Source organism: Pleurodeles waltl, chromosome 10, assembly GCF_031143425.1.
Source record: "Pleurodeles waltl isolate 20211129_DDA chromosome 10, aPleWal1.hap1.20221129, whole genome shotgun sequence".
In the NCBI taxonomy this organism is placed as follows: Eukaryota; Metazoa; Chordata; class Amphibia; order Caudata; family Salamandridae; genus Pleurodeles; species Pleurodeles waltl.
In genome coordinates this window covers 76,236,253-76,262,051 of record NC_090449.1, presented here as the reverse complement: position 1 = coordinate 76,262,051, position 25,799 = coordinate 76,236,253, and the positions used below count along the sequence as shown (strand labels likewise).

The following is a 25,799-nucleotide window of genomic DNA, read 5'->3' as shown; positions in this document are numbered from 1 at the left end:
GAGTTGAGTGTTGCAAAGTGAAGTGGTGTAGAGTGGAGTGCCATAGTGTAGAGTGACATAGAGTGGAGTGGTGTAGAGGATAGTCGTTTGGAGTGCAGTGGAGTAGAGTTGAGTGGGGTGTTGTAGAGTGGAATGGAGTAGTGTAGAGTGGAATAGTGTGTCATAGAATGGAGTGGAGTGTCTTAGAGTGGAGTGGAGTAGGAGCTGATTGTTGCGGAGTGTCATACAGTGTAGTAGAGTGTCGTAGAGTGGAGTGACGTGGAGTGGCATAGAGTTGAGCGGGGAAGAATGGAGTAGAGTGTTAAAGAGTGGAGTGTTGTAGAGTGGAGTGTCATAGATTGGAGTCTCATAGATTGGAGTCACGTAGAGTGGAGTTGTGTAGAGTGGACTGGAGTGGCATAGAGAGGAGAAAAGTGGGGTGGAGTGGTGTAGCGTGGAGTAGTGTAGAATGGAGTACAGTGTCGTAGAGAGGAGTAGCACTGAGTCGAGTGGGTAGAGTGGCATAGAGCGGAGTGGCATAGAGTGTCATAAAGTGGAGTAGAATGTCTAATAGTGGAGTCGTGTAGAGTGGGAGTGTTGTAGGGTGGAGAGAGTGTCATGGAGTAGAGTGTCATGGAGTGGAGTAGTGTCATAGAGTGGAGTGGCAAAATGCAGAGTACAGTGGAGTAGTGTAGACTGCTGTAGTGGAGTGAAGGGGCATAGAATGGGGTGGAGGGGCATAGAATGCCGTGGAATAGAGCACCATGGAGTGGAGTGTCATAGAGTGGAATGGTGTAGAGTGGAGCAGAGTTGAGTGGAGTAGAATGTCTTAGAGTAGAGTGGAGCACAACAAACTAGAGTGTTGTTGAGTGGCTTGGCATAGAGTTGAGTAGAGCATTATGGAGTATCGTAAAGTTGCGTAGAGTGGAGTACGCAGGGTGTGGTAGCTCACTGCCATTACAGTGAACAAATTTCCAATTGAAATCACCATTACATTTGCCTAGGCATACGTTTTACTGATACACCTATACAGCGTGCAAACAATAATGTTTGGAAACCAGCATTACCTAGTGTATTGATTTTACAAAAAATTTGTTTTCCTAATTCTGATATATTCTGAAATATTTGCACAGTTCATTTTCAGGCATTTACATTTTTTGTGTGCTAGAAAAAAATATCCTACAACCTTTTTCCATTACCATGTCCAACAAGATTGTCACATAAATCCTCTCTATTTCTGCAGTGGAGAAAGGATAGTAAACACCAAGCTCACTGGAACACAGAGCATAACATTTAACCTCTGTCTTTGAATGCACAGCAAATGTGACAAGATAATGTTTATTGCTCATTTACTTCTGGACTCCAGCATGGTTGTTCTCCCCTTTAACTACGTCAAGTGCCCATGGCATGGGCATGAAACTGAGGAAGAGGATTATTTACATTATGCTATCAGTGAAGAGCAATGACCAAGATAAACAAGATGTAGACAGAGCATGATCCTCACAGGCATCTTGTAGTTTCAGAGATAAGTAGAATCAGTCAAGCAGAAAGATAGGAGGGAGGAAACCTTTTTGAAGGCATATAGCAGCTTACGCCTGTGAACTAGCATACAGCAAACAAATCAAGACACATCTACTCTCCTAGAGTGCCTCACAGAAAAAAAGAGTTTGCAGAAAGTGAGCACTCATGGCAGAATACAGGGAGCCAGTAAGATAGGTGGTAAACAGGCTATGCTCCACAGGAGGGACACAGACATGCTGGACAGCATAAAACAAATATAAACAGCAAATAGGAAGCAAGAAAATGTGTCTTACAAACCACAAAGCCAATGGTAAGCAATGGGCAGAATGCATTCCCAGGGAAGTTTCAGAATATCTCCAAGAAGTCTTTCACAATAAAACAGTTGCGCTGTCTGCTAGACTTTGGCCTGAAAATGGCAGACGTCCAGTAAATAAATGAAGACAGTTAAGAGGCCTGAAAAAAGATGGACAAGAGGCAGGAGCTGTGTGTCCTGGCTTTGAAATCAAGAGGACAAAACAGGCTTGGACCAGGAGTTGAGGCAATGGTGGGGAACAGAAACTGACGGAAGACTACATGTGGCTCAAAGCAGGGGATTTAAGCCCTCGTAATACATATCATTGATTACCCACCACTCCAGATCCACAATTATGTGGATAAGTAGAGTTTTGCATTTGTTTCCATTTGGAGAAAAGGTGGATGCTCATTACTCCATGAAAGTATAAAAGAATTAAAATATTTGAAGGAAACCTACAAAGTTATTGCTGAATTTGAAAATACTTGAAATGAATTCAATTAAGTACAGAGATGGGTGTGTGAACATTACATTGTGTTATTAGTATTTTGCAGTCATGGCAGTTCCTGTCAATGATTTTTTAAGTTTGATGCATGTCTCCATTACCATGACAAAGCTGTTCGCCAAAAGGATTTTTTTTCCCTGAAATAAAAGCCTCAGGTGAACTGTTCTTTTTGAAAAAAAAAAAAAAACTCCCATGACGAGGGGGCTTTAGACAGTTTTCACTGCCCCCTACCTCAACTGCTTTCTTGGTGGTGACGGGCAGTGAAAACTGACCTGTATGTCCGCCCATCTAAATTAATTCAGCAACCATAGAGGTCAACCTCAGATGGCCTTATTCCGTCCAGCCATCATAGGGGTTTAACTATGGCAGAGACAGAGTACTCTCTGCTGTGGTTACACCTAAGGTCTACTCAAGTTTACATCGGGTGGGCGAACCATTATTTTGGTGGTAAGGATAATCTGTTGCAACAGCGACGGAGTATCCTTACCACCAACACATAAACCTACCCTTAAGTGTGTAAAGATACAGGAGGCGTTTGGATACATAGGAGCAGCTAGAGTGTACATCACAAGTGTGAAAGCTTAGTGGTGTGTAAATATATAAAAAGTGTTGGAAAGTATAGCAGGACTGAGTTTAGAAGGTTAGGACGTGTGTAAATGAGAAGAATGTGATTAATGTGTGGCAGTAGTGAGAATATGTAGCAGAAACTTCAATGTATTTTATGCATGTAAAGGTATAGAAGCTTTTAAGGTACAGCAAAAGTGAGAATATATAGTGGAAGCGTTGATGTATTTCAGGTGTGTAAAGGTAAAGAAGGTGTTTGGCTGTATAGCATCAGTGTGAATGCACTATAGACGCGTGGATGTAAAAGGCTGTGTGGGTGTACACCCTGTGCGGAAAGGTAAAGATAGTATTTGGGTGCATAGCAGTAGTGACAATGTATAGCAGACGTGAAAAGGTATAAATAATATTTGAACGAATTTTAGCAGCATGAATGTGCACAAGTGTGGACCTATAGCACGTATGTAAACGTATAGCCAGTGTTCAATGTTTACTATTCTTGCAAATAAGTGTCAGGTGTGGGGTAAGAGGCTACTTGGAGTAAAGTTGTGATTTTCACTTCAGGAGCGAGATTGCGTACCCTGTGAACCTGGAATCCTTTCTGAAAATGGTGTTTAAGGCAAGTATGTTAGGAGTTGAGTTTTGTCGGTGTAAGTGGGCGCTGCTGTGCGGTTACACTAGTGAATACAGGTTCCCGGTGCGGAAGGAACAGGTGTACAACCTCCACCCCTGCTACTGGGTGCTTCGCAGCCCCCACTTCCCTTGTGCCCCCAGCACTTCGCCTTGGCCACGCCCCTCCCGCTCGCCCTATATATGACATGGAAGAGGTGAGGAGCGGGCGCCGGTATTCAAGGGGGAGCCCGGAGAGAGCAGGGACGCTGCACACACCCCGGTCCGCGAGCCCTCCGAGCACAGCATCGCTGGGGGAGACCTGGAACCCCCGACGCCCTCCCCACAGACGCGGGGTGTCTGACCTCTCACTCCACGCAGGCGGGCATCAAGAGGAGCACCGACACTTTTTAAGGAGAAACCGCCACTGGGGACCATCTTCATATGCCACCTGTACCCCTCTGCGCCCCGATGCACCCTCACTTGTCTGTGAATGTGCTTTGAGGCGTCCGCGCGCCCTCCCGTGTTCTCCCTCGCTCCTCATCCTCTGCCCTGTCCTTCCTCTGCCTGCCACACCTTTCCTCACCGGGACCAGGGGGTCTGCTCTCTCTCGTTACACCCAGAGTTTTCTTTCCTGTGTTTCTCTGCGTTGCGTGAGAGCTTTCTCTCCTTAACTTTCCCGCCACTCTCTGTGGAGCAGTTTCCTGAGTCAGGGGAGGGTTCCTCTGCAATACCCCAAAATCCCCTTTCATTTGGGGTCTTCAGTCCCTCAGGCGAGTTTCTTTCCTGGAGATTCCCTCCTTTATCCCCGTGTGAGGGGTTATTTTCACCCTGTTTCTCCCCTCTTCGGTGTCCCTCATTCAACTTCCGCGCGCGGATCTTTCCTCAGTAGGTGCATCTTTTTATTTAATTATTGTTCATCTCCTCTGCCTTGAAGGGGGCTCCGGCTTTGCCTCATCTGCTGAGGATCTCCCCTGCCTCCTCGGCTGAATATCTACCCCCCCTTCCCTCCCTGAGGGGCTCTTCCCAGTAGACTTTCCGCAGTATCTTGAATAGTTCTTTTCACAGATTTACCCATATCCCATATTTTTCCTCAGAAATTTTTCTCTGGGCTCCTGTGAAGGCTTCTTCCTCGTTATTTCCCACTTCTCTCATTTGACTTCTCCTCTTTTCAGTAGTTTTCCTCTCAGTTTCTTTTGTCATTTTCTGTTTTCTCTTCCGTTCTTCCCTGTAGATTCCCTCTCCGTTGTTGTGAGTTTTTTCCCTGAATATTTCCTTTCTTGAGATAGTTCCTTTCCTCACACATACCCTCTCCCCTCACTTTAGTTTTTCTTTCCTTGTGAGACATTGTTTTCCCTTGCCACAACTCTAGTGTAGTTTGTTTTAGAATTTCCCCTCACTCACTTTTCCCCTTTGTCCTCTCCTACGTCCCACAGCACAGTTTTCTTGTCAGGATTTTATTTTCACACCTCATTTTAGGAGTTATCTCCTCGTGATTTCCCTCCCCTATGAGAATTTCTCTCCTCAGTAGTTTTCCTTCCCCTCTAACTAAGTTTCTCTCCAATCTTCCTGTGATTTTTTGCCTCCTCAGTAGTTCTCCCCTCACATGAGGTTTTCTCGCGGGTTTTTCCCTCGTTTGAGGCTTTTCCCCCTCTGAGGTTTCCAGTTACTGTGAGTGTTTCTCTCCTCAGACGTTTTCTTCTCCCGTGAGGATTCCTCTCAGACAGTGTTTCTGTAATTTGAGAGATTGACTTCCCTCAGCAGCTTTCCTCTTCCCTGAGGCCTCGCTCGGAAGCTTTCTTTCAGGAGAGTTATTTCCCCTCTATAGGCTCCCTCTTCCGTGAATTTTCCCCACCTTAATAATTTCCCTCTCCTGTGAGATTTTCTCTCCTCTTTTGCTTCTCTCCTCTCTGACATTTTCTTTCTGGAGAATCCATACCACGTGAGCTTTTTCTTCACGTTGTTTCCGTCTCACGTAAGGTTCTCTCCTCTGCAGCTTTTCATTTGATTATGGATTGTGTCTGAACTTGTCTCTTGTGAGGCTTCTATTGCCTAAAAAGATTGGTCTCCTCTGCGTTTTATCTCTGCTCTCCTTTGAGGCTCTCGCTCACCAGGAGTGTTCCTCCTCATTCTTTCCTGTGACTTTCCTGTGATCTCCATTCGTTTTAGGAGTATCTCTCTACCTTCTTTTGTGACTTTTACTCTTTCCAGGATCTCCTCAGAGAATTTTACTGGTCGGAGTCTCTATTATTCTTCTCGGTTTGTTCTGAGGTCCTTTTTGCCTCACCTCCTGTGGCCATCTTGCTTCCAGCCATGTTCTTGATACCCAATGTGGGTGGGTCCTGGGCCTTGCTGGTCCTGTTGGCCTTGCTACAGGAGCCTGGACCTGGGTCTGCCTGGTATAAGCATGCGGCCAGTCGTCGCTACCACACCGTTGGACGAGCCTCTGGGCTACTGATGGGCGTTCGTCGCTCACCCTACATGTGGCGCCGGCAGGAGGGCGAGGTGGACCCGGCCTTGACACTGGGTTTGGAACAGGCGGGAGGAAGTCAGGCAGAGCGAGGAGGAGAGACGGACTCTGAGGAGAAAGACGGAGACACAGATCCCACGTATGTCATGGCAACCAGAGTGCTGGCAGGCTTAGAAAGAGACATGCAGCCTCCCTTCAACAAACCGACCAGCCAGAAAATTGGCATGGACGCAGGCACGCAGGAACCGATCCACGAGGGGCATGCTGTCCATGCACCTCTGAAGTACATTCTGGCTTTACATCACTCTTGGAACCCAGAGCAGATAGACAGAATGCAGAATCCCATCCTCAGTCAATTCCCAGTGGAACCTGACATGGACACATCTGTACCACTAGGAACGTGGCTCCCAGAGGGGACCCGTCCAAACAAGGGCATTGCGGAGTCCAGCAGCAAGCGAACTCCAGAGGAGACAGGCATGGAGTCACCAAATGACGGGATGTCCATCGCGGAGCCAAGCATGGGCAGAAGCAGAAAGACACCCACTCAATACATTCTGGCACTATATAGAAAGCTGACCCCGAAAGAGATCCAGCCGGACAATAGCATGGATGCCCCCTATAACAAGCTAACACCGCAGGAGTCAGGAGCGGGACGAGACATTAAGATAACAAAACAGTACCCACTGGGACTGCACAATAAGCAGACACCAGAAGAGCCAGTCATTGAGCAAGGAAGATCAGAAACCCAATGGTTTATGGTGCCCCCATACAGCAAACAGACCGTACAAGAGGAAGGCGTGGCTAGTGGCCTCATGAGACCCTCCAGAAAGTGGAACCCAGAGAAGACGTACTCGGGAAAGCCTGGATCCCTCACCAAGCGAACTCCTCGGGACCTCATTGGGTACATCATAGCGCCATTCACAAGCTGGGCATCGGAGAGGATTGACATGGTGAGTGGCATGCAGACCCCATTGAGGACAGGCAAGGACGGGTACTTACCCTCAACCTTCACCAAGGTTAATGAAGAAGAAACAGGAGTGAACAAGAAGAGTCTCCATCCCAACTTGAAGTGGTCCCAAGAGGGTATGGAGAGAGACATGCAGCCACCAAATGCCTATCTCATGGGGGCCTAACACCAGGAGGACCAAGCACTTGCATTGTTTCGCTCCAAGTAAGTTGCATAATCTTGAGTACAATGAACTTCAAGCAAAGCAAGCTAAATTTGAATGAAAGTAGCCTAACAATGTATATAGGAATAGGGGATCCAGCTGTAGCATGCATAGGAATTCAATGTCTAGACACAGAAAGGGGAACCATTATAAGGTCATGGGACTCTGGGATGACTTGCAATATGTACTGGCTGAAGATAGCTCGGAGAGTGGACCCTATGGGCTTCCAAAGGAGTACCCCTAAATCATCCTGGCCTTTGCAGGGCTGGTTGGAGGCATTGTTTGTATGTGTGTGAATTAAGTATGTGTGTCCACACAAGTGCACTATAAGGACTCTTCCGAACCTTATAATGGGCAAATTAACCAAGAGGCTTCTGTGTGTAGGTGTTACTTCTCAGGCCTCGAAAAATCATAAAAATGTTGCTAGACCTGCAGGTCGAGTAGCTTGAATAATCTACTCGACCTAACTGTAATGTACTTGACCCAGAAACGGGTCTCAAATTATGTGAGCCTAAGCAAATATTGTATTTTACAGTCACCTTTTTCTTCATTCTCACTTATGAGTGCACCTTCAAATATGTGAGTTCAGCATTTCTGCTGTAAAAAAATTCTCTTTTGTTTGATTAAATACAGTAAACGTTTGATCCATGTATAATAAATCTAGCTCACATATAGGGAACACATGATCCATGAATGACTTGGTTCTTAGTTTACTAATAGCTTTGCCATCAGAGCACAATTGTTTCTCAGTTTATGTTTAAACACTCACTTTTAATAAATATAGTACTGAAGCATGATGTGGTAGCGCGCTGTCATTTACAGACAGTACATTTCTAAGAAATGTCCAAAAACCTTCACACTAACTTGGTGCATTGACTGCATAACTGGTCAATGTCTCCAATTATAGAAAAAAATGTCCTGCCTCCTGTGCAGGCTTGGACTTCCAAAGTTCTGCCTGTCATTATTGTGCTACTGAGAGCCCTGTAGATGGGAGTGGTGTGCAACTACACCTGCCTGCTTGGATCCCTGGGACACCTTTGCCCTTTTTATAACTCTGGGTCCAGTCATATCAAGAATGTAGCGGCTAGTCTGTGAACCATATCACTGAAGGAATCCCATCCTGTTGAGAAGTTAAGAGTAGGTCAGCATCCTTTGGCTTCCAACCTGTGACCTGCTGGGTATCTGCTTACCTCTGCAGCAGAGTAACACTTTGAAACGTAACTACACTTCCAGCCTTTCTTGTTTGGTTTTTAGAGAGAACTTTTTGATATTTGAGAATGAAAATTGCTGGTAGAGCTGACAATTGGCACATGTTTAATGTAATACTTACTAACAAAGGGGGGACTGGGAGGAGAAACCGTGGAGGATGTCATCTTACATTCAGTAACGTCACAAAGAAAACCCTCGTTCATATAAGTCAAAATTATTGTAATTCCTGGAATGTTTAGATTAATTTCTCTAAAGGACAAAAGCCTTCGCCCACCCACGGGTGGCATGCTTCATCATAAGGCTTCTTCTCACACTGATACCCACCGGAGGGTGGTGTGGGCTGCAACCCTCGCGGAGAGGAACTATTGAGGCCTAAAATATCTGTGAGTGCCCCCTATGAGGAGTGGTGCGGTTGTCACATTTAGAAATGTGCAGAGGGGACTCAAGTAAGGAAAAGATGTAAAAATTACCTCCTGGTGGACGCACATTTTCTTCGTGTCCCCAGTCGCTATATATTAAAAAGGGCAGGGTTGAATAGGATCTGACAAGAGAGGTCGACTTGTTACTGCCTGTCTATATACCCTCAATTACAAGGAGTCTGGCATTGTCCATGACCTGCCCTTCCCCTGGTGTTCTGAACCCAGTGAATGAGTAAAGAGTATAAGAAGATACAAAACCTGTAGCAAATCATTCAATAAATGTCTATAGGCTGGAAAAACATTGTTGAGTTTGTTACATGGGCGCAAGTTTTCTTCCTCTGGACTAGGCATGGACAACTTCCATCTCTGAGGATGAGGAGACCTGCGTAATATACATAGGGTATTCACCACAATATAGTTGCTATAATATGGTATTGAGGACCCACACAATGTTATTAAGATTATTTTCTGAATTTCAATACACAGGGTTATCTGAGGAGTCAGTAAATCATTTGCGTTTTAGAAGATGTTAACCCTTTCACTCGCAGGTTGGGCAGTGCGACCCAAATTATAGGCCTTCTGCGCTATTTGTACATCTTTCAAGCTAGCTTGCATCAGATACACCAAGGCTGGAATTCAATGACCTGGATACATTTTGAGTTGAGTTTCCTGGGTGGGTAAAAGGAGCAACATCAAATTAGATTAGGCTTAATTGTAGGAGGAGGGTAAAAAAATTCACCATTACGAAAGTTACTATTTAGCTGCACAATTTAACTGGGTGTTTGTTACCAGATGGAAACACAGACACTCAATTGTGAGAAGGCTAAATTACCAATTTGGAAATGTTAGCCTCATGCTTAATGGGAGGAGAATGAATGGCCCTACTCCAAACGGCAGTAATATCCAGATGGGTTAGCAATTGTGTGAACATGGAACATCTGCACTGTCCACAAAGCCTTCGTGGGGGAAAGGGCAATAATAATAGCCAACAATAAGCACCGAGCAGAAATCTTTGCTGAATGACTGCAAACCGTGTAGCCCTGAAACCACAGTTACAGCTGAGCCAAATTATGTATGATTTAGAAAACAATGGATTGTTTTTTTAACACAGACTTTATTGCGTTTTGTCGTACAGACATAAGCCATGTTATGGCTGGCAAGGATATAGGGCCTGATTATGACCCTGGCGGACGGCGGAGGCCGTCCGCCAAGGTACCGCCGCTGAATGACCGCACCGCGGTCAAAAGACCGCGGCGGCCATTTAGACATTTCCTCTGGGCCGGCGGGCGCTCTCCAAAAGAGTGCCCGCCAGCCCAGAGGAAATGCCCCTGCAACGAGGACGCCGGCTCAGAATTGAGCCGGCGGAGTTGCAGGGGTGCGACGGGTGCAGTTGCACCCGTCGCGTATTTCAGTGTCTGCTTAGCAGACACTGAAATACTTTGCGGGGCCCTCTTACGGGGGCCCCTGCCGTGCCCATGCCATTGGCATGGGCACGGCAGGGGCCCCCAGGGGCCCCGCGGCACCCCCTACCGCCATCCTGTTCCTGGCGGGCGAACCGCCAGGAACAGGATGGCGGTAGGGGGTGTCAGAATCCCCCATGGCGGCGCAGCAAGCTGCGCCGCCATGGGGGATTCTAAGGGCAGCGGTAAACCGGCGGGAGACCGCCGGTTTGCCTCTTCTGACCGCGGCCGAACCGCTGCGGTCAGAATGCCCTGCGGGGCACCGCCGGCCTGTCGGCGGTGCTCCCGCCGACCCTGGCCCCGGCGGTCTTGTACCGCCGGGGTCAGAATCACCCCCATAGTGTATTCAGCAAGTAAAAGAAAGCAATCCAAACATAGACAAATAACTCCCACCCCCTAACCCTTATCCTGTCATCACCTTGTTAGCAAACGTGTGTCTATGTCGTGTCACTGGGTGAGGAACAGCGGATCCTGGGAATCTATCTAGAACCAACTCCTGTAAGGTGGCGTGCCTACAGCGTCCGCCCTGCTGGTATGGGTCATCACTTGGTCATGTGGGGGCAAACAGTAGTGGTCGCATTCGGAAACAGATCGTGGTGGTCTGCCTACTCTGTAGTACAGATGGGAGGGTTGTGTAATCTGTCCTTGTCAAGACGAGTCATCCAGTGTTCCCTGAGCTGTGAAAGTTACAAGCAGTGCACCCAATTCCAAGGAAACAGTGGTTTTCAGTGCGCCATCATGTGTACAGCAGCTCGTCGGGAAGGTCTCGGCGCTGTCCCAAGTGCTGAAACCTGCCAGCGCGTGGCTGCATGGCTGATAAGTGCTGCTTCTGTGCTATTTTAGAAGTGCAGTACTGTGTCATTCCACAGGCAACCCCTTTAGAATTTTTTTTACGTCTCACTGCCCTCCAGTGTAAAGTATGCCTACCCAGAGGCATACAAGCACGAGTGAATATCCATGAGGCATAGAGACACGAGTGAATATACATGTACACACACTCACTCGCTGCCCCTGTTCAGTCCTTATTATCAGTTGTACGGTAGCCAAAGAGGGATACCGCTCTCTCCATCGGCCCCCAACACCAGGATGTAAGTGCGCAGCCGGCCACATCCAGAGCCTCGGTCTGGAGACTGTGGTTCTGGGGCAGTCAGTGTGCCCCCGCTCTAATATCTGCACTGAGAAGAAGATAATGTTCCCCGTAAGTAGGCCATTGCCTCCTCCTGTCAGCGGGCACACTCCTCGCATCCGCCCTCATCCCACAGCCGCGATGCTGGGCGCGAGTCTGTCCCCTACAAAAGGATGTTGCCTGGGTCCACTGGCGGAGCCCGGGGCTGGTGGCTCAGTACGTAAAACCCCGCTACGCCTACGGAAGGATAGTCAATGGCCACAGGCTGGGCCTGGGCGAGTGTGCCAGCCCCTGCCCAGAACACAACAGAGCGGGGTCAGACAACCCTCCCTCTGGACTGTCTCTGCCCTGGCCTGCCATGATTCCACAACTAGAAAACGTCCTTAGCCCCCCGCCCCCCATCGCCCTCCCCTGACATTCTCCACCTGATCTGTTCAGTGGACGTCTCTGTTATGTTTTGCCATGCTATGCTGTGTTGTGCTATGTAATGCAATGTTATGGTGTGCTCTGTTATGTTATGCTATGCTCTGTTATGTTTTGTTATACTGTTATGCTATGCTAAGTTATGCTATGATATGTCACGCTGTAATGCTGTGCTAAATTATGCTCTTCTATTTTATGCTATGCTTTGTTCTGCTATGTTCCGCTATGCTATGTTAGGCTATGTTAAGTTTTGCTGATATGCTATGCTGTGTTATGCAATGCTATGTAATGCTATGTTTTGTAATGCTATGTTATGTTATGCTAGGCTGTTATGCTATGTTATGCTATGCTACATTCTGCTATGTTATGTAATGACATGCTATTTTATGCTATGCTAGGCTATGCTGTGTTATGCTGTGCTCTGTTATGCTATGCTGTTATGTTATGTAATGCTATGCTCTGTTATGCTATGCTATGTTATGATATGCTATGTTATGCTATGCTGTGCTCTGTTATACTGTTATGCTATGCTAAATTATGCTATGTTATGCTATGTTAGGCTATGTTATGTTATGCTGTTATGCTATGATAAATTATGCTACGCTATTTTATGCTATGCTGTGTTCTGCTATGTTATGCTATGCTATGTTAGGCTATGTTATGTTTTGCTGCTATGCTATGTTATGCTATGCTGTGTTATACTCTGTTAGGCTATGTTTTGTAATGCTATGTTATGCTGTGCTATGCTGTTATGCTACGTTATGCTGTGTTATGTTGTGCTATGCTACATTCTGCTATGTTATGCTATGTTATGTAATGCTATGATATTTTATGCTATGCTAGGGTATGCTGCGTTATGCTGTGCTATGTTATGCTATGCTGTTATGTAATGCTATGCTATGTTATGCTTTGCTGTGCTGTGTTATGCTATGTTATGCTTTGCTGTGCTGTGTTATGCTATGTTATGCTACGCTGTGTTATGCAATGTTATGCTATGTTATGCCAAGCTATGTTATTTTAGGCTGTGCTATGTTATATGTTATGCTATGCTATCTTATTTTAGGTTGTACTATGTTATGCTGTGCTATGCTCTGTTATGCTACGTTATATTATGCTATGCTCCGCTCCCATGGCCCAATGCGTTTTTGCTGTGATACCCCATTCCAGTAACAAATCTCTTGATGGCTGCAGTTTAGTGTGGGATACTGGTGGGAATTTCCCAACCACCGCTATCCCACACAAAGGGACCACTGATGTTCTATGAGTAACCCTGGAATATGGTGGGCTCCTTGGCCTAATGCTGACTATGATTGGCCTATTGTGAATCAGCCTGACATTATGAAGCCCACCCCTAAAAATGATAATAATTATTATTGTTATTAGTGTAACTATTATTATTATTGCTATTACTATTGTTATTGGTGTTGCTATTGTTTTAATTATTACTGTTATTTATATTCTTTTTTTTAATTCCTATTCTTACCTCTACTACTACTTTCATATGGTTCTCGTACTATGCTGCTGCCATTTCTAAGCACCACATACTCCATTTGTCTCTAATACTCATATTAATAGTAGTTAAAGTACCACCCACTAGATGTGTGGAAATCTGACTTTGCCTTATGGAATCCAGGCTGCTGACCTCTAGATGTCAGCAGCAGGAGTTTAACTCACTGCTCCATCCCTGGCAGAAACCATAGAGTTTCTTGGCTTCTTGGATCATCATCGGCGTGATGGAGCCTCACTCTTGGCACAACGCTGACCATGTTTGACTCATTGTTTCCATCACTGGTATTATGGGTCTCTTCCTTGAGATAATGCAGGCCGTGGCATAATGGTGCTCACTCCTGGGTTAAGGAGGCATCCTTGGCATGATAGTGTAATGCTGGCCACCCATGGTATATTGTGGGCATCACTGGCATCATGATGCCTGCACCTGGCTAGTGCTGTATGTTTTGCACATTAATGGCCATTCTTCACATATTGTGAACATTACAAAAGCTGTTAGTAATAAGGAACCTAACAGTAAAGCAAAACTCAGAATTGCAAATAACTACACTGACAACGCAAAGTGGTCCTGGTTAATCAGTTGCTAACAGCACTGACATCCTGCATGGATGTCCCGCTAATTACACTGAACTGCAATGTGAACGCTACCCTAGCATTCTCCAGCTGGAAGGACACACTGGTGATGACGAGGGCTATCACTTCACTGATGATGTGTGGATGTCTACTTCACATTAGAGTCAATGATGTTAAAGTGATTGATTCCAGGCTGGCGGAGTATTCGCTTGCATTTTCTAACCTTCAAGGACACCTAGACATTTGGAATTTTCACAGACATACTCAATAATCTTGCTGCAAGAAACACCGTGTGTATGGGTGGCCCAGACTCATTTCTCAGTTTGCACAGCACAGTAGCTACATTAGGAAGGTGAACACTCAGCAGAGGCCTGGTAATGGCAATACTAGTGCTAACTTTATGCCTAATGGTAGTAATTTCAGATCCGCTACTGAATATGTGATACTTTGCCTGATTCCATGAGTCTTTTTTTTAGTCCCACGCTGCTGGCTATAATAAACAATAATTTCCTCCGGGTAGTTTGGTAATCTGGTAATTTGTTCTGGTGATTTTAATGTCCCCTCTTGCGCCTATTTAATGGCACGGGAGCAAGTGGGGAAATTCAGCAGAAGGTGATGGTTGGCTAATTACTGCTCCCAGAGGATTGCATGTACAAGTGTTAAGAGAGGGGCCATCATTGTCAGTAGTTTGCATAAAGTAGAAGAACTGAATACACTAAATAAACCAGCCAGAGGCACTTGGTCTTGGGGCCGGGGAGGAATCCATGGTTGAGTATATATTTGTTTCATGTGAGCTGTGCAGATGATTACACATCAGGCCTCGCTTAGAAGGCAATCGCCAAGATCCTCAATTAGCGGAAAATTGTATCATAGATGGCTCAAGATTGGAGATTTGTGGAGCACCTGGAAAGAAGTTACTAAATTTTACCTGAAAGTGGCGACTTCGGTGACTACAGTTCCACTTTTGTTCTGCTCCGAACTTCTGGCAGGGAATTTTGAGGCTATTTCTGGCCACAAAAAACGTGCATCTGATCACACAAGACCTTTTCAGCTACAGTTTCCTGTCTTGACCCGCTGAAGATGTGACCCTCCAGAATAGCTTTTAAGTCCAAAGGTAAAACTTTTGTCCGAGATGCACAACCAACCATTTGCCAAACGCACTCCATTGCCAGCCAGCCACAGAGTCCGATTGGTCCTGGTCTGTTGTCTGAACAGCATTATGTTCTGTCGTGTCAGACATGTTTGACCTCTGACCTTTGGTCTTCGGCCCTCAACCTCTCACATATATCTGATTGTGCATAATGCCATATAAGTTACCACAGCTCAGGGTTGATTATTATTACTTAAGATAGTTAGCCTTTTCTCCATATATATAGTGCATTTGTGTATTAGGCATGCCTATCATTGGCATCATTTTTAAGGTATATGAGGCAGACATAAATGGCCAATGATCTCTGTATGTCAATGTACCCCCATTACTAGTTCTCGGGATAGTTCTCTCAGTCAAAGCATCATCACAAAAACACTTTCTCCTGCATCCTTGTGAGACATTGGTGTGCATCAAGCCCCCCATAACAAGTAAAACAGCAGCTTGCCTATGACCTTGCCGCATTGCGGGTAGGCCTCAGAGGGTGCAAAGGCCCAATTCAGTCACATCCCACTGGCTTACTTTGGTTTTGAGTCCCTATACTTTTGTATGGAAAAGTTGTCACTTTTGTAGTAATACTGGATCTCTACATCCAGTTGTCTTCATTGTGGTTTAATTTCAACCATTACACTCTACTGGTTCTAACTAGATTGGTGTGGGGGTCGTAAAAGAATCATTTTGTAAGCCTAATGTTGTTTTTGTGTTGCGGCAAAATACATCAGATGCAATTTTCTGCGAGGAAAGCTTTGCTGCTTGTGCCAAGCTACCGGGCATCTCTTGCTGAAACCTATTCACCTTCTAGGAATTCAATATTTTTACTTGGCGAGAGCTCCTCCGTGGCTCACATCGGGACTCGGGCCTTACTCTCTCGTGTCTCAGCAGCCTGCTTCCCTGCACTGCTGCTGGTAATGCTATGATAATACTCCGGCAGAATCTGAACTTCTGCAGCATCATTTGTTCCTATTCAGCACTGCTTGTAAAACCCGAGGCCCTCAGGGAAATGTGTTTAGGAAATGGTATATTATATCCGATTATCTGTTTATACCATTAGGGATTCCTTTTCCAATATCCAGCAGTGAGAAATCAGGTTTTGTTAATTCCCACCTTTCACATTTAAAGTCTGTTACCTACAACTTTGTCTGGAGATCACGGCACTGCACTTCAGTGTAATTCAGAAAGATGCAAAACTTTAGAATATATCTCAGGATAAGAGAGCTGTCAAGTTACATATTTGGGGGCTGAATGACAAACATGTAAGGTAAACGAATCTTGAGTTATGCATGAGCTTGGTTTGCAAGAGTCCCTCTACATTTGCATATATGTCCACGGAAAGCAGGCAGGGCCACTGGAATTATGCGGCAGGCCCAAATTAAGTAGCAGGGTTGATAAATTATGCGTCACGAAAAGGTAAATTATGCGGTGTAATGCGGCACATTTTATAATACTATTTTGCCACTTTTACAATTATCAGCAAAGTCTTACCGCAGGTTATATCTCACTGTTAACAGTTTTACTCTTAAATATGTCAGTAAGCAACAGAAAGGTGTCAGTCATCCTTTGCAAAGGGCCCTCCACTGCGTGACAGCACGTGTTGCTGCGTGTAGTAACTTTTAACCTTTTGAGCTAGAAACACATTTTTGTATTGAAACCTGCAGATTTTGCAGCAGATGGTGGATGAATATGCAAATGCAGCAGATCCATAACAATGCAAAAAACACCGCAGCCTCACAGCCGCATAGTTGAAGTGGCCCTAAAAACAGATGAAAGTTTAATGTAGTTTACAGACCTACGTGCGCATTTGGAATCCACATACAACGGGGAATAGTTTACCGATAATATTTTTCAAGCATTTTTTTTAGTACACCGATTTGTACAAATAAGTATTTATAAAATTAAATAACTGGAGTTTGTCCTGCACTTTCGAAAAATTCATTCCGAACCCTTGGGGGTGGTGGGGAGAATTGTTAAATTAAGTGCTCGTAAATGCAGCAGGCTAATTTGCAGTGCTTAACTTGTAAATAAAGACTTTCCGATGCCCAAAGTCCTCCTCGTAAACATTCGGCTGCTGCAATTAATTGTGCGAGCAGGGAATATTGAGGCGGCATAATCCCGAAGACACCTGGGCCTCTTCAATCCATTTTCAGCCCCCCCTGCCCCTTCAGCTCACTCTAGTAGCTTTCTACTTTCTCCCTCTGTGACGCTTTTTCGTTTTTCACTTCTTCCGTCTGTCCAATACTGTCTTTTACTCGCAGCAAATGCTTGAGGCAGACGAATAAGCCCCGGCCCTCAAAAATAAGTGCGGGCGCTCAGCACCGGAAACAACAAGCACAAATTAAGCACTACTAATTTGGGAACGTTTGTGAATTACTACATGGTGTGGATGTAACAGCATTTGTATTACGTATTCTTCGCTATTTCTTAGGATCTCCAAGGCCCAAATGCTCACATATTTTGCATGAACCTGGAGTACACACGGACTGGGCGCATTTTACCGAAGAATCACACACTTGCGCAGTGCCGGATTTCTTTTGTTAATCATCTATAATTTACAAAGGTCTGCACCTTTTTATAGGACCATTTCGCACTCTGCCAACAAAAAGTTTGCGATTTATATAGATATCTGCCTTTCATCAGTAACTTTGGCTGCCCTGCTAAAGCTCTTGCTCTGGGAACACCCCTGCCGTTCAGAATCTTATACGGGCTCCCTGCTCAGGTTTGCATATTTTTCAGCGTTTTAATGTTTATTGCGCCGTTCATGGCACCTCTGTAACAAAACAACCTGCCGAAATAAGCTGACGAGATACGTGTGCTTCCCGAGAAGTCTCAGTTATGAACACGAGTGGGGTGACGCAGCTTTTCAATCTTACGAATTTGAGAGCTGACGAGTTAATGATTAGGGTAATATCTGGGAAATATTAAATCCTATTAATAAAACCCCTATGGGATTGTTCATTGTATGGAGCGCAATCGCATGAAAGAAACGGCGTGAGTAATCAGGACACTTGTCGGATTCTGATCTTTCTTCTCCCATCATGCCCAGGCTGACAATAATAGCATCAAAGGTCCCACAGCCCCAGTCCAGGACAGGTGCTGGAGGGTTCTAGGGCCAGAAGTACAAAAACATTTTGTGGTCGCTAACAATACAATTCACAAAATCACCATGGCACAGTGCTTAATTTGAGCCGGTGGTTTCCGGTGCGGGAGCACCGGCGCCTATTTTTGTGCCTCAAGCATTTTCTGCGAACAAAAGACGCATATGGGAAAGACGGAGGAAGAGAAAAACGAAAAAGCATCACAAAGGGAGAAAGCAGAAGGCTGAAAGGGTGAGTTTAAGGCACAGGGTGTAGCTGTTAACGGATTAAAGAGGCCCGATATGGCTTCAGGATTATCCTCACTCGGTATTCCGTGCTCGCACATTAAATTGCAGCAGCCCCGTGTTTCAGAGGAAGGCTTTGGGCACCGGCACCTTTTTATTTACAAATTAAGCACTGGGCTCTCACCAGAATGGCAGTTAACCACGTACTAAACCCCTTTTGAGAATTGTGAAGACCTTTCCAACTCACATCTGGGGTTGTGTGAACCTCTGAGAACTACAGTTAGCAGGTGGTGCAATTTGGAGAAGGCGCCCCTGTTCCAATGTCGATTTTCAATATTATCTATCACTTGTTTCCGACTGCGGTCACACATAATTGAACAGTTACCAAGACTACAAATTAAGCAGTGGCGGCCGGCAGCTTTAGGAGGGAGGGGGGCAGGCGGGATACACACACACTCATTCTTTCACACATAGACACGCACGGAAGCACATCCATTAAAAACACTCATACCCTTCAAACATGCACACACGCACCAAACATTCATTTTAAAAGATCGCACAAACTCATTCTTTCACGCACGCACATCCATTAACAACACTCATAACACTCAAACATGCACGCGCACACCAAACATTCAATTTAAAACATCACACACATATACACACACACCTTCAGCCTCCAGGTCCCAGGAGGGTTGGGACTGCTGCCTTCCCTAGATCAGCCAATGAGGGAAGGCAGCAGTCCCAGCCTTGTCACAGAGTGGGATGGGGTCAGTGAGACTGCTGACCCCACCCCACTCTGTGACGAAGTGTCACTGATTGACACTCGCCCTGGGCACTTGAGGGCTTAAACCTGAAGCACCCAGGTCGAAGTCAATGGGTGACGCTTTCCTCGTCACCTAGGGGAGGGCCTCGAGGCACCTTTGCTGAGCCGAGGAGGTCATGCCCATAGGAGCTGTGACCTCCTCAGCCCAGCAAAGTTCAGCTCAGGCAGCCGGGAGTCTGCGCAAATCACGCATGTCTGCTCCTGGCTGCTAGAGCTGAACATGGAGAGTGTCTGTCAGGCTGACCTTTGTTCAGCCTGACAGACACTCTTCATGAGGGGCAAAAGGTGGGGGGGGGCGTGGCCCCTCCGCCCTAAAGGACGGGCCGCCACTGAAATTAAGCACTGTCGGACAGGCATTTTCTTGAACTGGCCATTTTCCCAGTGGGCTGGGCCCTGGAAGACTGTGGAAGCCAGGGCCGCTCCTGGTGCCTCTGTCACGTACCTCAGCTGCCCGAGGTGAATCACAGCAGGCAGAGGGAGGCTTCAGGAGATAGAGAAAGAGGACTCACAGGAACGTGTACAGATGGTGAGAAGAGTGGGAGAAGAGAGAATGAGAATGGAACAAGAGCAATAGCTATAGAAGGAGAAGAGAGCAGGGCTGGTTTGAGCATTTTTTCCAGGACTGTTCTTGGTTTCTCACTCTGGCACTGCAATTATCCCTGTTACTAATTAATTAAACCAGAAGTCCCTTTGCATACTCTGATTATTAGGGGGCCCGAAGTTATTGAAAACTGCACTTCAACGGCACTTACAAAAATGCTACAGCGCAAAACAGTTTTCAAAATTCATGGCCCCGAATAAGAAATAAAGACAACATATGCTTTTCTGCCGCTCTTTTATTTTCAGAATAGAGTATTAAAATATCTTATAATTAAATAAAAAATATTTACTTTGCTATGTATGTTTTAACATTAAATTATCTTTATAGTTTAACTATTTTAAGAAAATGTAATTTAACATTTCACACAGGGTTTTAATGTAATTTCCTACCTCATTATTTTCTACGGAAGGTTGTTGGTATACCCGTTGTTTGACGTGTGTAGTGCAGTTTTTTTAGGAGCAACTAACACAAGGATTTTATCACCAAGCAAAAAGCAGTACACTTGCTCAAAACTGTAAATTACTCAAAAATGTAAGTTACCGTTGTGAATCAGCCCCAGAGGGTTCCCATATCAAAGTAATGAACTTTTGGTCAGTAACAGTTCTACAGTCTATTTATTGCAAGGGTGAAACCGGTCCAATCTATGATGTTCCATTAGAGGACTGTTCAGAGGACATTCCTTCTCTCCTCTTTAGGGGACTCAGTTTCTGGGACTGAGTAAATGGTGGCCAACCATTTCTAGCTAAGATTGTGAAAAATCTAGATACACAACAAGCGACCAGCTGTCTTTAGAAACTTGGATACTGAATCCTGCCTCCTCCTGCTTTTACAGTTAAAGGTCTAGTCCACCTTTTCTTGAAACCGAGCTGCAAATAAGGGTAGTGAGTGTCAAATCCATTCACAAGTGGAGTAAGACAGCAGCATTCATTCATTCAGCAACAAACAAATAGAGCAAGAAATAAGCTCCAGCTGATCCTGAATGGTGCAGCATACTTAGTTATGGGATTGAAACCACCTTCCAGCCTGTTTGCATTCATTAGCAAAGGCAATAGGTCCCACTTTTACAACCTATTGGCTTTGCTAATAGTTGTAGCCATACTGCACTGCATCGTCAGTGCTGTGCAGCATGGCTCAAAAAAAGAAACAAAAGCCTATAACGCGTCAAGCTGTCATTGTGTAAATGCCTGTACAATGTATGTGCGTGCCTACAAAATGACGTAGGCCCTTTTTTAGGTCGCAGCCTATCAGAAAGCACAGCTGTCTAGTTTGGTAAAGGCATCTTGGGGACGTTCAGAAAGTTGACCTTAGAATGTATTCTGCCCGTTGATTATCATTGGCTTTGTAGTTTGTAACTCACATTTTCTGGCTTTCTATTTGCTAGCTTTATTTGCTTTAGGCTCGCCAGGTTCAGTTTGCCCCCTCCCCCATTGCCTAAACCGTGTTTACTGTATCCTTCCACAAACTCTCTTTCTGTAAACAGGCCTTTAAATTTTCTGTTTGTCTTTTCTCATTTGCTGTGCATTCAAAGGCGGATGTCAAATGTCAGGCATTGTCTTATAAGGGCGCTTGTTTACTTTTCTTTCTCCGACTTCCAAGTGAAAGGATTTATGTGACAATCTCTCTGGATAATGGGGGTAGAAAAGAGCTTCTGTCTAGCACACACCAACATTTAAAAGAATTGTGTAAGTATTTCAGAACATATCAGAATTAGTAACACTAACGTAGCAAATTTTTTGTAATTTCTGAAGTGTGTTGGAAACAGATACTTTAATATGATCAACACAAATCATTGCACTGGGTGATTCGATTTCCGCACATTTTCGTTTGTGCACGGTATAGTTTATTAGTAAAATCTACGTCTGTGCAAATGTAATGGTCATTTCAATTCAAAATGTGTTGTCTGATAGTGCGCTACCATACCATGCATACTCTGCTCTACGCCACTATACTCTATTCTGCACCACTAAACTTTACACCAGTGCACGCCAATGCACTCTGCACCACTCCACTCTGTGCCACTTCACAGTACACCTCTGTATTCTACCTCGTACCACGCTACTCTGTGTCAATGCACTCTTTGCCACTGCACTCTAAAGCACTCCAGTCTAGGCCACACCAATCTATTCTGCACAACTCCAATCTACGCCATTCTACAACACTGCATTCTATGCCCCTGCACTCTATGCCACTACACTGTACACCAATGCACTTTACTCTGTGAAACTCTACTCTATGGCCCTGTAATCTCCAGCAATCCACTGCAGGCAATTACTCTCTGTGCCACTCTATGTAATTGCACTCTACCATGCACCACTCCACCCTATGCCACTTTACTCTACTCTGAAACAATCTGCTCTACGCCACCCACTCTATGCCATTCTACTCTACTCTGTGCCACTCCACTCCATGCCACTGCACTCTACGCCACTCTACTGTTAACCACAACATTCTACCCCAATGCACTCTACACAACTGCACTCTGTCACTGCACTCTATGCCACTGCACTCTACTCTGCATCACTGTGCTCTATGCTACTGCTCCCTACACCTCTCTACTCCACTGCATTCTTAACACTCTACTCTGCAACACTGCACTTTCTGCCAATGAACACTATGCCCCTCATTCTGCACTATTCCACTCTATACTACTCCACTCTATGCCACTGCACTCTACGCCACTGCATTCTACGGCACTAGACTCCACTCTGCACCACTCTATGCTGCTCTACTCTGCACCACTTTATGCCTCTGCACTCTATGCCACTCAACTCTACTCTGCACTCTATGCCACTGCACTCTACATCACTATACTCTACTCTGCACAACTCTATGCTACTGTACGCTGCACCACTCTAAGCCACTGCACTATATGCCACTCAACTCTACTACACTGCCCTCCACATCACCCAACTCTATGGCACTCCACTCTATGCCACTCCACTCTATGCCACTGCACTCTATGTCACTATGCTCCACTCTGCACCACTCAATGCAGCTCTACTCTGCACCACTTTATGCCTCTGCACTCTATGCCACACAACTCTACTCTGCACTTTATGCCTCTGCACTCTGTGCCACACAACTCTACTCTGCACTTTATGCCACTGCACTCTGTACCACTCGAATTTACTCTGCGCCACTGCCCTCTGTATCACTGAACTCTACGCCACTCCACGCCACTCTACTCTATGCCAGTATACTCTGTGCCACTGCCCTCTATGCCACTACAATTAATTATTATTTAACTTCCCACCCTACAAACCTAGCATCCCGCAACTAAACTGTAAGTAAAATAAGTATTCCATAAATTAAATAAATGAAATCAATTAAATCAATAATTAACAATTAAAAATTAATTGTTAATTAATTATTACTTAATTTACTTCCCACCCCGTTCCCCTAGAACCCCAACAATCCGTTAGGACACTATGAATCAGTATACAAATTAAACAAAACATTCTAAATCACTTAAAATTACAAGCTATATTTATAAATACCTGTATATAAACAATAGTAACACATCCAATAAATATATCAGCTAAAACACATTCAGATAATTAGAAAATTATATTTTTTATCACTATACTATTGAAAGCGATACTAAAAACATTAGTTATTAAAAACAATATTACTTACCTAAAAAAACTACCTTCATGTCAGCGATAATATTGCATCACTATATTAATTTCCTATATTTGTGCCTCCCGATATTTTTAATCCGATATTTTGTCCAAATACCAAGCCAGTAGATTTTGCCACAGGGGACTATTGTCTTTGCCAATTGCTGCTGGTAGGGTTGTACAGTGAAAAAAGGTGTAGTGGCGATCCACTGAAGTGCACTTGCGTTAAAGTGCATGCGCATGTCAGCAGAATGACTTAGGCTCCATTTGCCGTAACATTTAATTTTACTATGCAAGATGGCAGAAGCCACTTGGATAGGTACATAAAAAATATTGATTTTTATAGTGCCAAATTACCAATTTTTATTTTAAAAAAGAGCTATGGGTGGCGGTGTGGGGAAATGGAGGAACTGGTGGTGGAGAGGAAAAGGAAAAGCAGCATACGGACAGAGGAGAAACAAGATCAAGCGAGTGACCACCACAAAAGCACACAGGCAAGAGGAAGCAGCATGGAGCATGGGGTAGGGGGAGAAGAGTAAAGATGAGTGAGTATGGTGGTGGGAGAGAAGCACATGGACGAGAGAGAGAAACATGTAACAAGAGGGGGAGAGACGCACACAAGAGAGACAGCTGGGAAACCCATGCACTCATGCACTGGTTAATCAAAAAGAAACTCGTGAGAGCAGCGTAGGCATGGAGAAAAGAAGTCAGATGAGAGAGAGGAACACAGAGCGAGAGGAGGGAGGGAAGCACATAAAAGAGAAAGGTGGAAAGCACAAGCAACATGTGCAAAAGGGAAAATGGGAGGGACAAACTCTGGATGGAAATGGCAGGTTATTGAATAAGAAGTAAACAAATGAGAGCGACAATAAAGCCAACCAATGGTAAGCAATGGTTGGGCTTCAATATCTTGGTAAGATGACAATAGGCCTTTTGCAAGTAGACAGCGTGTGCTGTCTGGTAGGCTCGACCTAAAAACAGTGATAGTTTTACAGACAATGTACTTTTTATGTTTTCAAAAACATGTATGTCCCACCTTTTTTAAAATACTTTTTTTATTGATTATTTATTATAACAAAAGAGACAAGGAGACATGTGACATCATTTACCCTTAGTTTTCATCATACGCTGACATTGTCACCAGCCTGAAAAACACTCAGTCCTCCAACAGCAGCTCATCCCATAGTAATATTCACTACAGATAATTTAACTGCAGAAAAGGTACACATTTCTGTGTGTTAGGACAGGGATTATAAAGGCCCCCCTGGATACTCCTTTTAGGGCCTAGACCCACAATATTTTGTTACTGTTTATGACCACAACCCTGACCAATAAAACTGGTCTCTCAAGGCTCATACAGTGATCTAATCCTCCTTTCCATCTCTCCTGGGATGGGGTAGGGGCTGTTTCTTTCCACACTTGAGCAATGTCCCTCTTGGTGACCAAGAGTCCTATCCATGAGAATGCTAAAGGCAAGATACAAAACGTAGCTACTGATTTCTGGCCACAACCTACAACTAGAGAGAAGCACAATCAGACGAAATGTGAAAACTGTAGATTTTGTTAACAAATTGGGAAAAACTTGACCCTCTTTCCTTGAAAGGTGGACTTCGAAAAGTCAAGTTCCTGCAAGAAGGTCAAAATGCACAGCTCGAATATTATTTACTGAGGTGCATGTTAAAAGAAATATAATCTTGGTTGCACATAGAGCACACAGTAGAATGAAAAAGGTGGCGGTGGTCTGTGAAAGGGGTGTAGCCAAAGAAACGTAACTAGGGATCGTCTCCAAGAGATGTGGCCTGTGTAAATATGGAAACGGTTTAAAATGTGTAAACTGAAACCTGTGCCCTTCACAGCATGCACACTGACCAGTATTTAGGTGCCTCTCTGTGAATTGTTTGCTACTGCATCCAGACATGTCACATAGCCAACCCATATACCTAAAGCAAGCCTGACCTATTGCCTTTGCCAATGCTTGTGAACTGTATCAGCTAAATGAATAACAACACCGATTCTGTTGTGAATAATTAGAATTAAACATGTTTAAATTTTGAAAAAATATTTGTGGATTAAACATTACTAAGATCTGTGGAAGGGGTTAATGGCCTTCGGAATGTCTCTGCATGGTTTCTGCACATCTTCACGATCATCTGTACTGACTTCAGCCTCAACGTCAGCTCACTCAATTTTGTGCCATCATAAACACCCACCTGCAGCCTGAACTCACTCAGACATCTGGTGGTCATTCAGCTGAAAGTGTGCACCACAACAGTCATGTGTTGCATGGAAAAAATATGCAAGGTGAAGTCAAACATGAAAGGTAAACACAAATTGCATCACTCACACAGATTACCTTAAGTGGTTTTACAGTCATAGATGAGAAATTGAACATTGTTTTTGCCAGTAAAGTTAAGGACATGTACATAGAGTCAGATAGGGACCTGCTTCAAGCTTGTGTTTTAAT

At 44.8% G+C, this 25,799-nt stretch overlaps 1 protein-coding gene across 1 annotated transcript in view; it reads left to right on the top strand.

Moving 5' to 3' along the window:
- The first annotated feature begins 3,723 nt into the window (after nt 1–3,723).
- The window catches only part of NPW (neuropeptide W), a 45,970-nt gene continuing 23,894 nt past the window's right edge, over nt 3,724–25,799 (top strand). Inside the window, exon 1 of the mRNA XM_069209201.1 lies at nt 3,724–7,108. Coding sequence (XP_069065302.1) covers nt 5,781–7,070 — 1,290 coding nt within the window. The 5' untranslated portion in view covers nt 3,724–5,780 and the 3' untranslated portion in view covers nt 7,071–7,108. The remainder of the gene's footprint in view (nt 7,109–25,799) is intronic.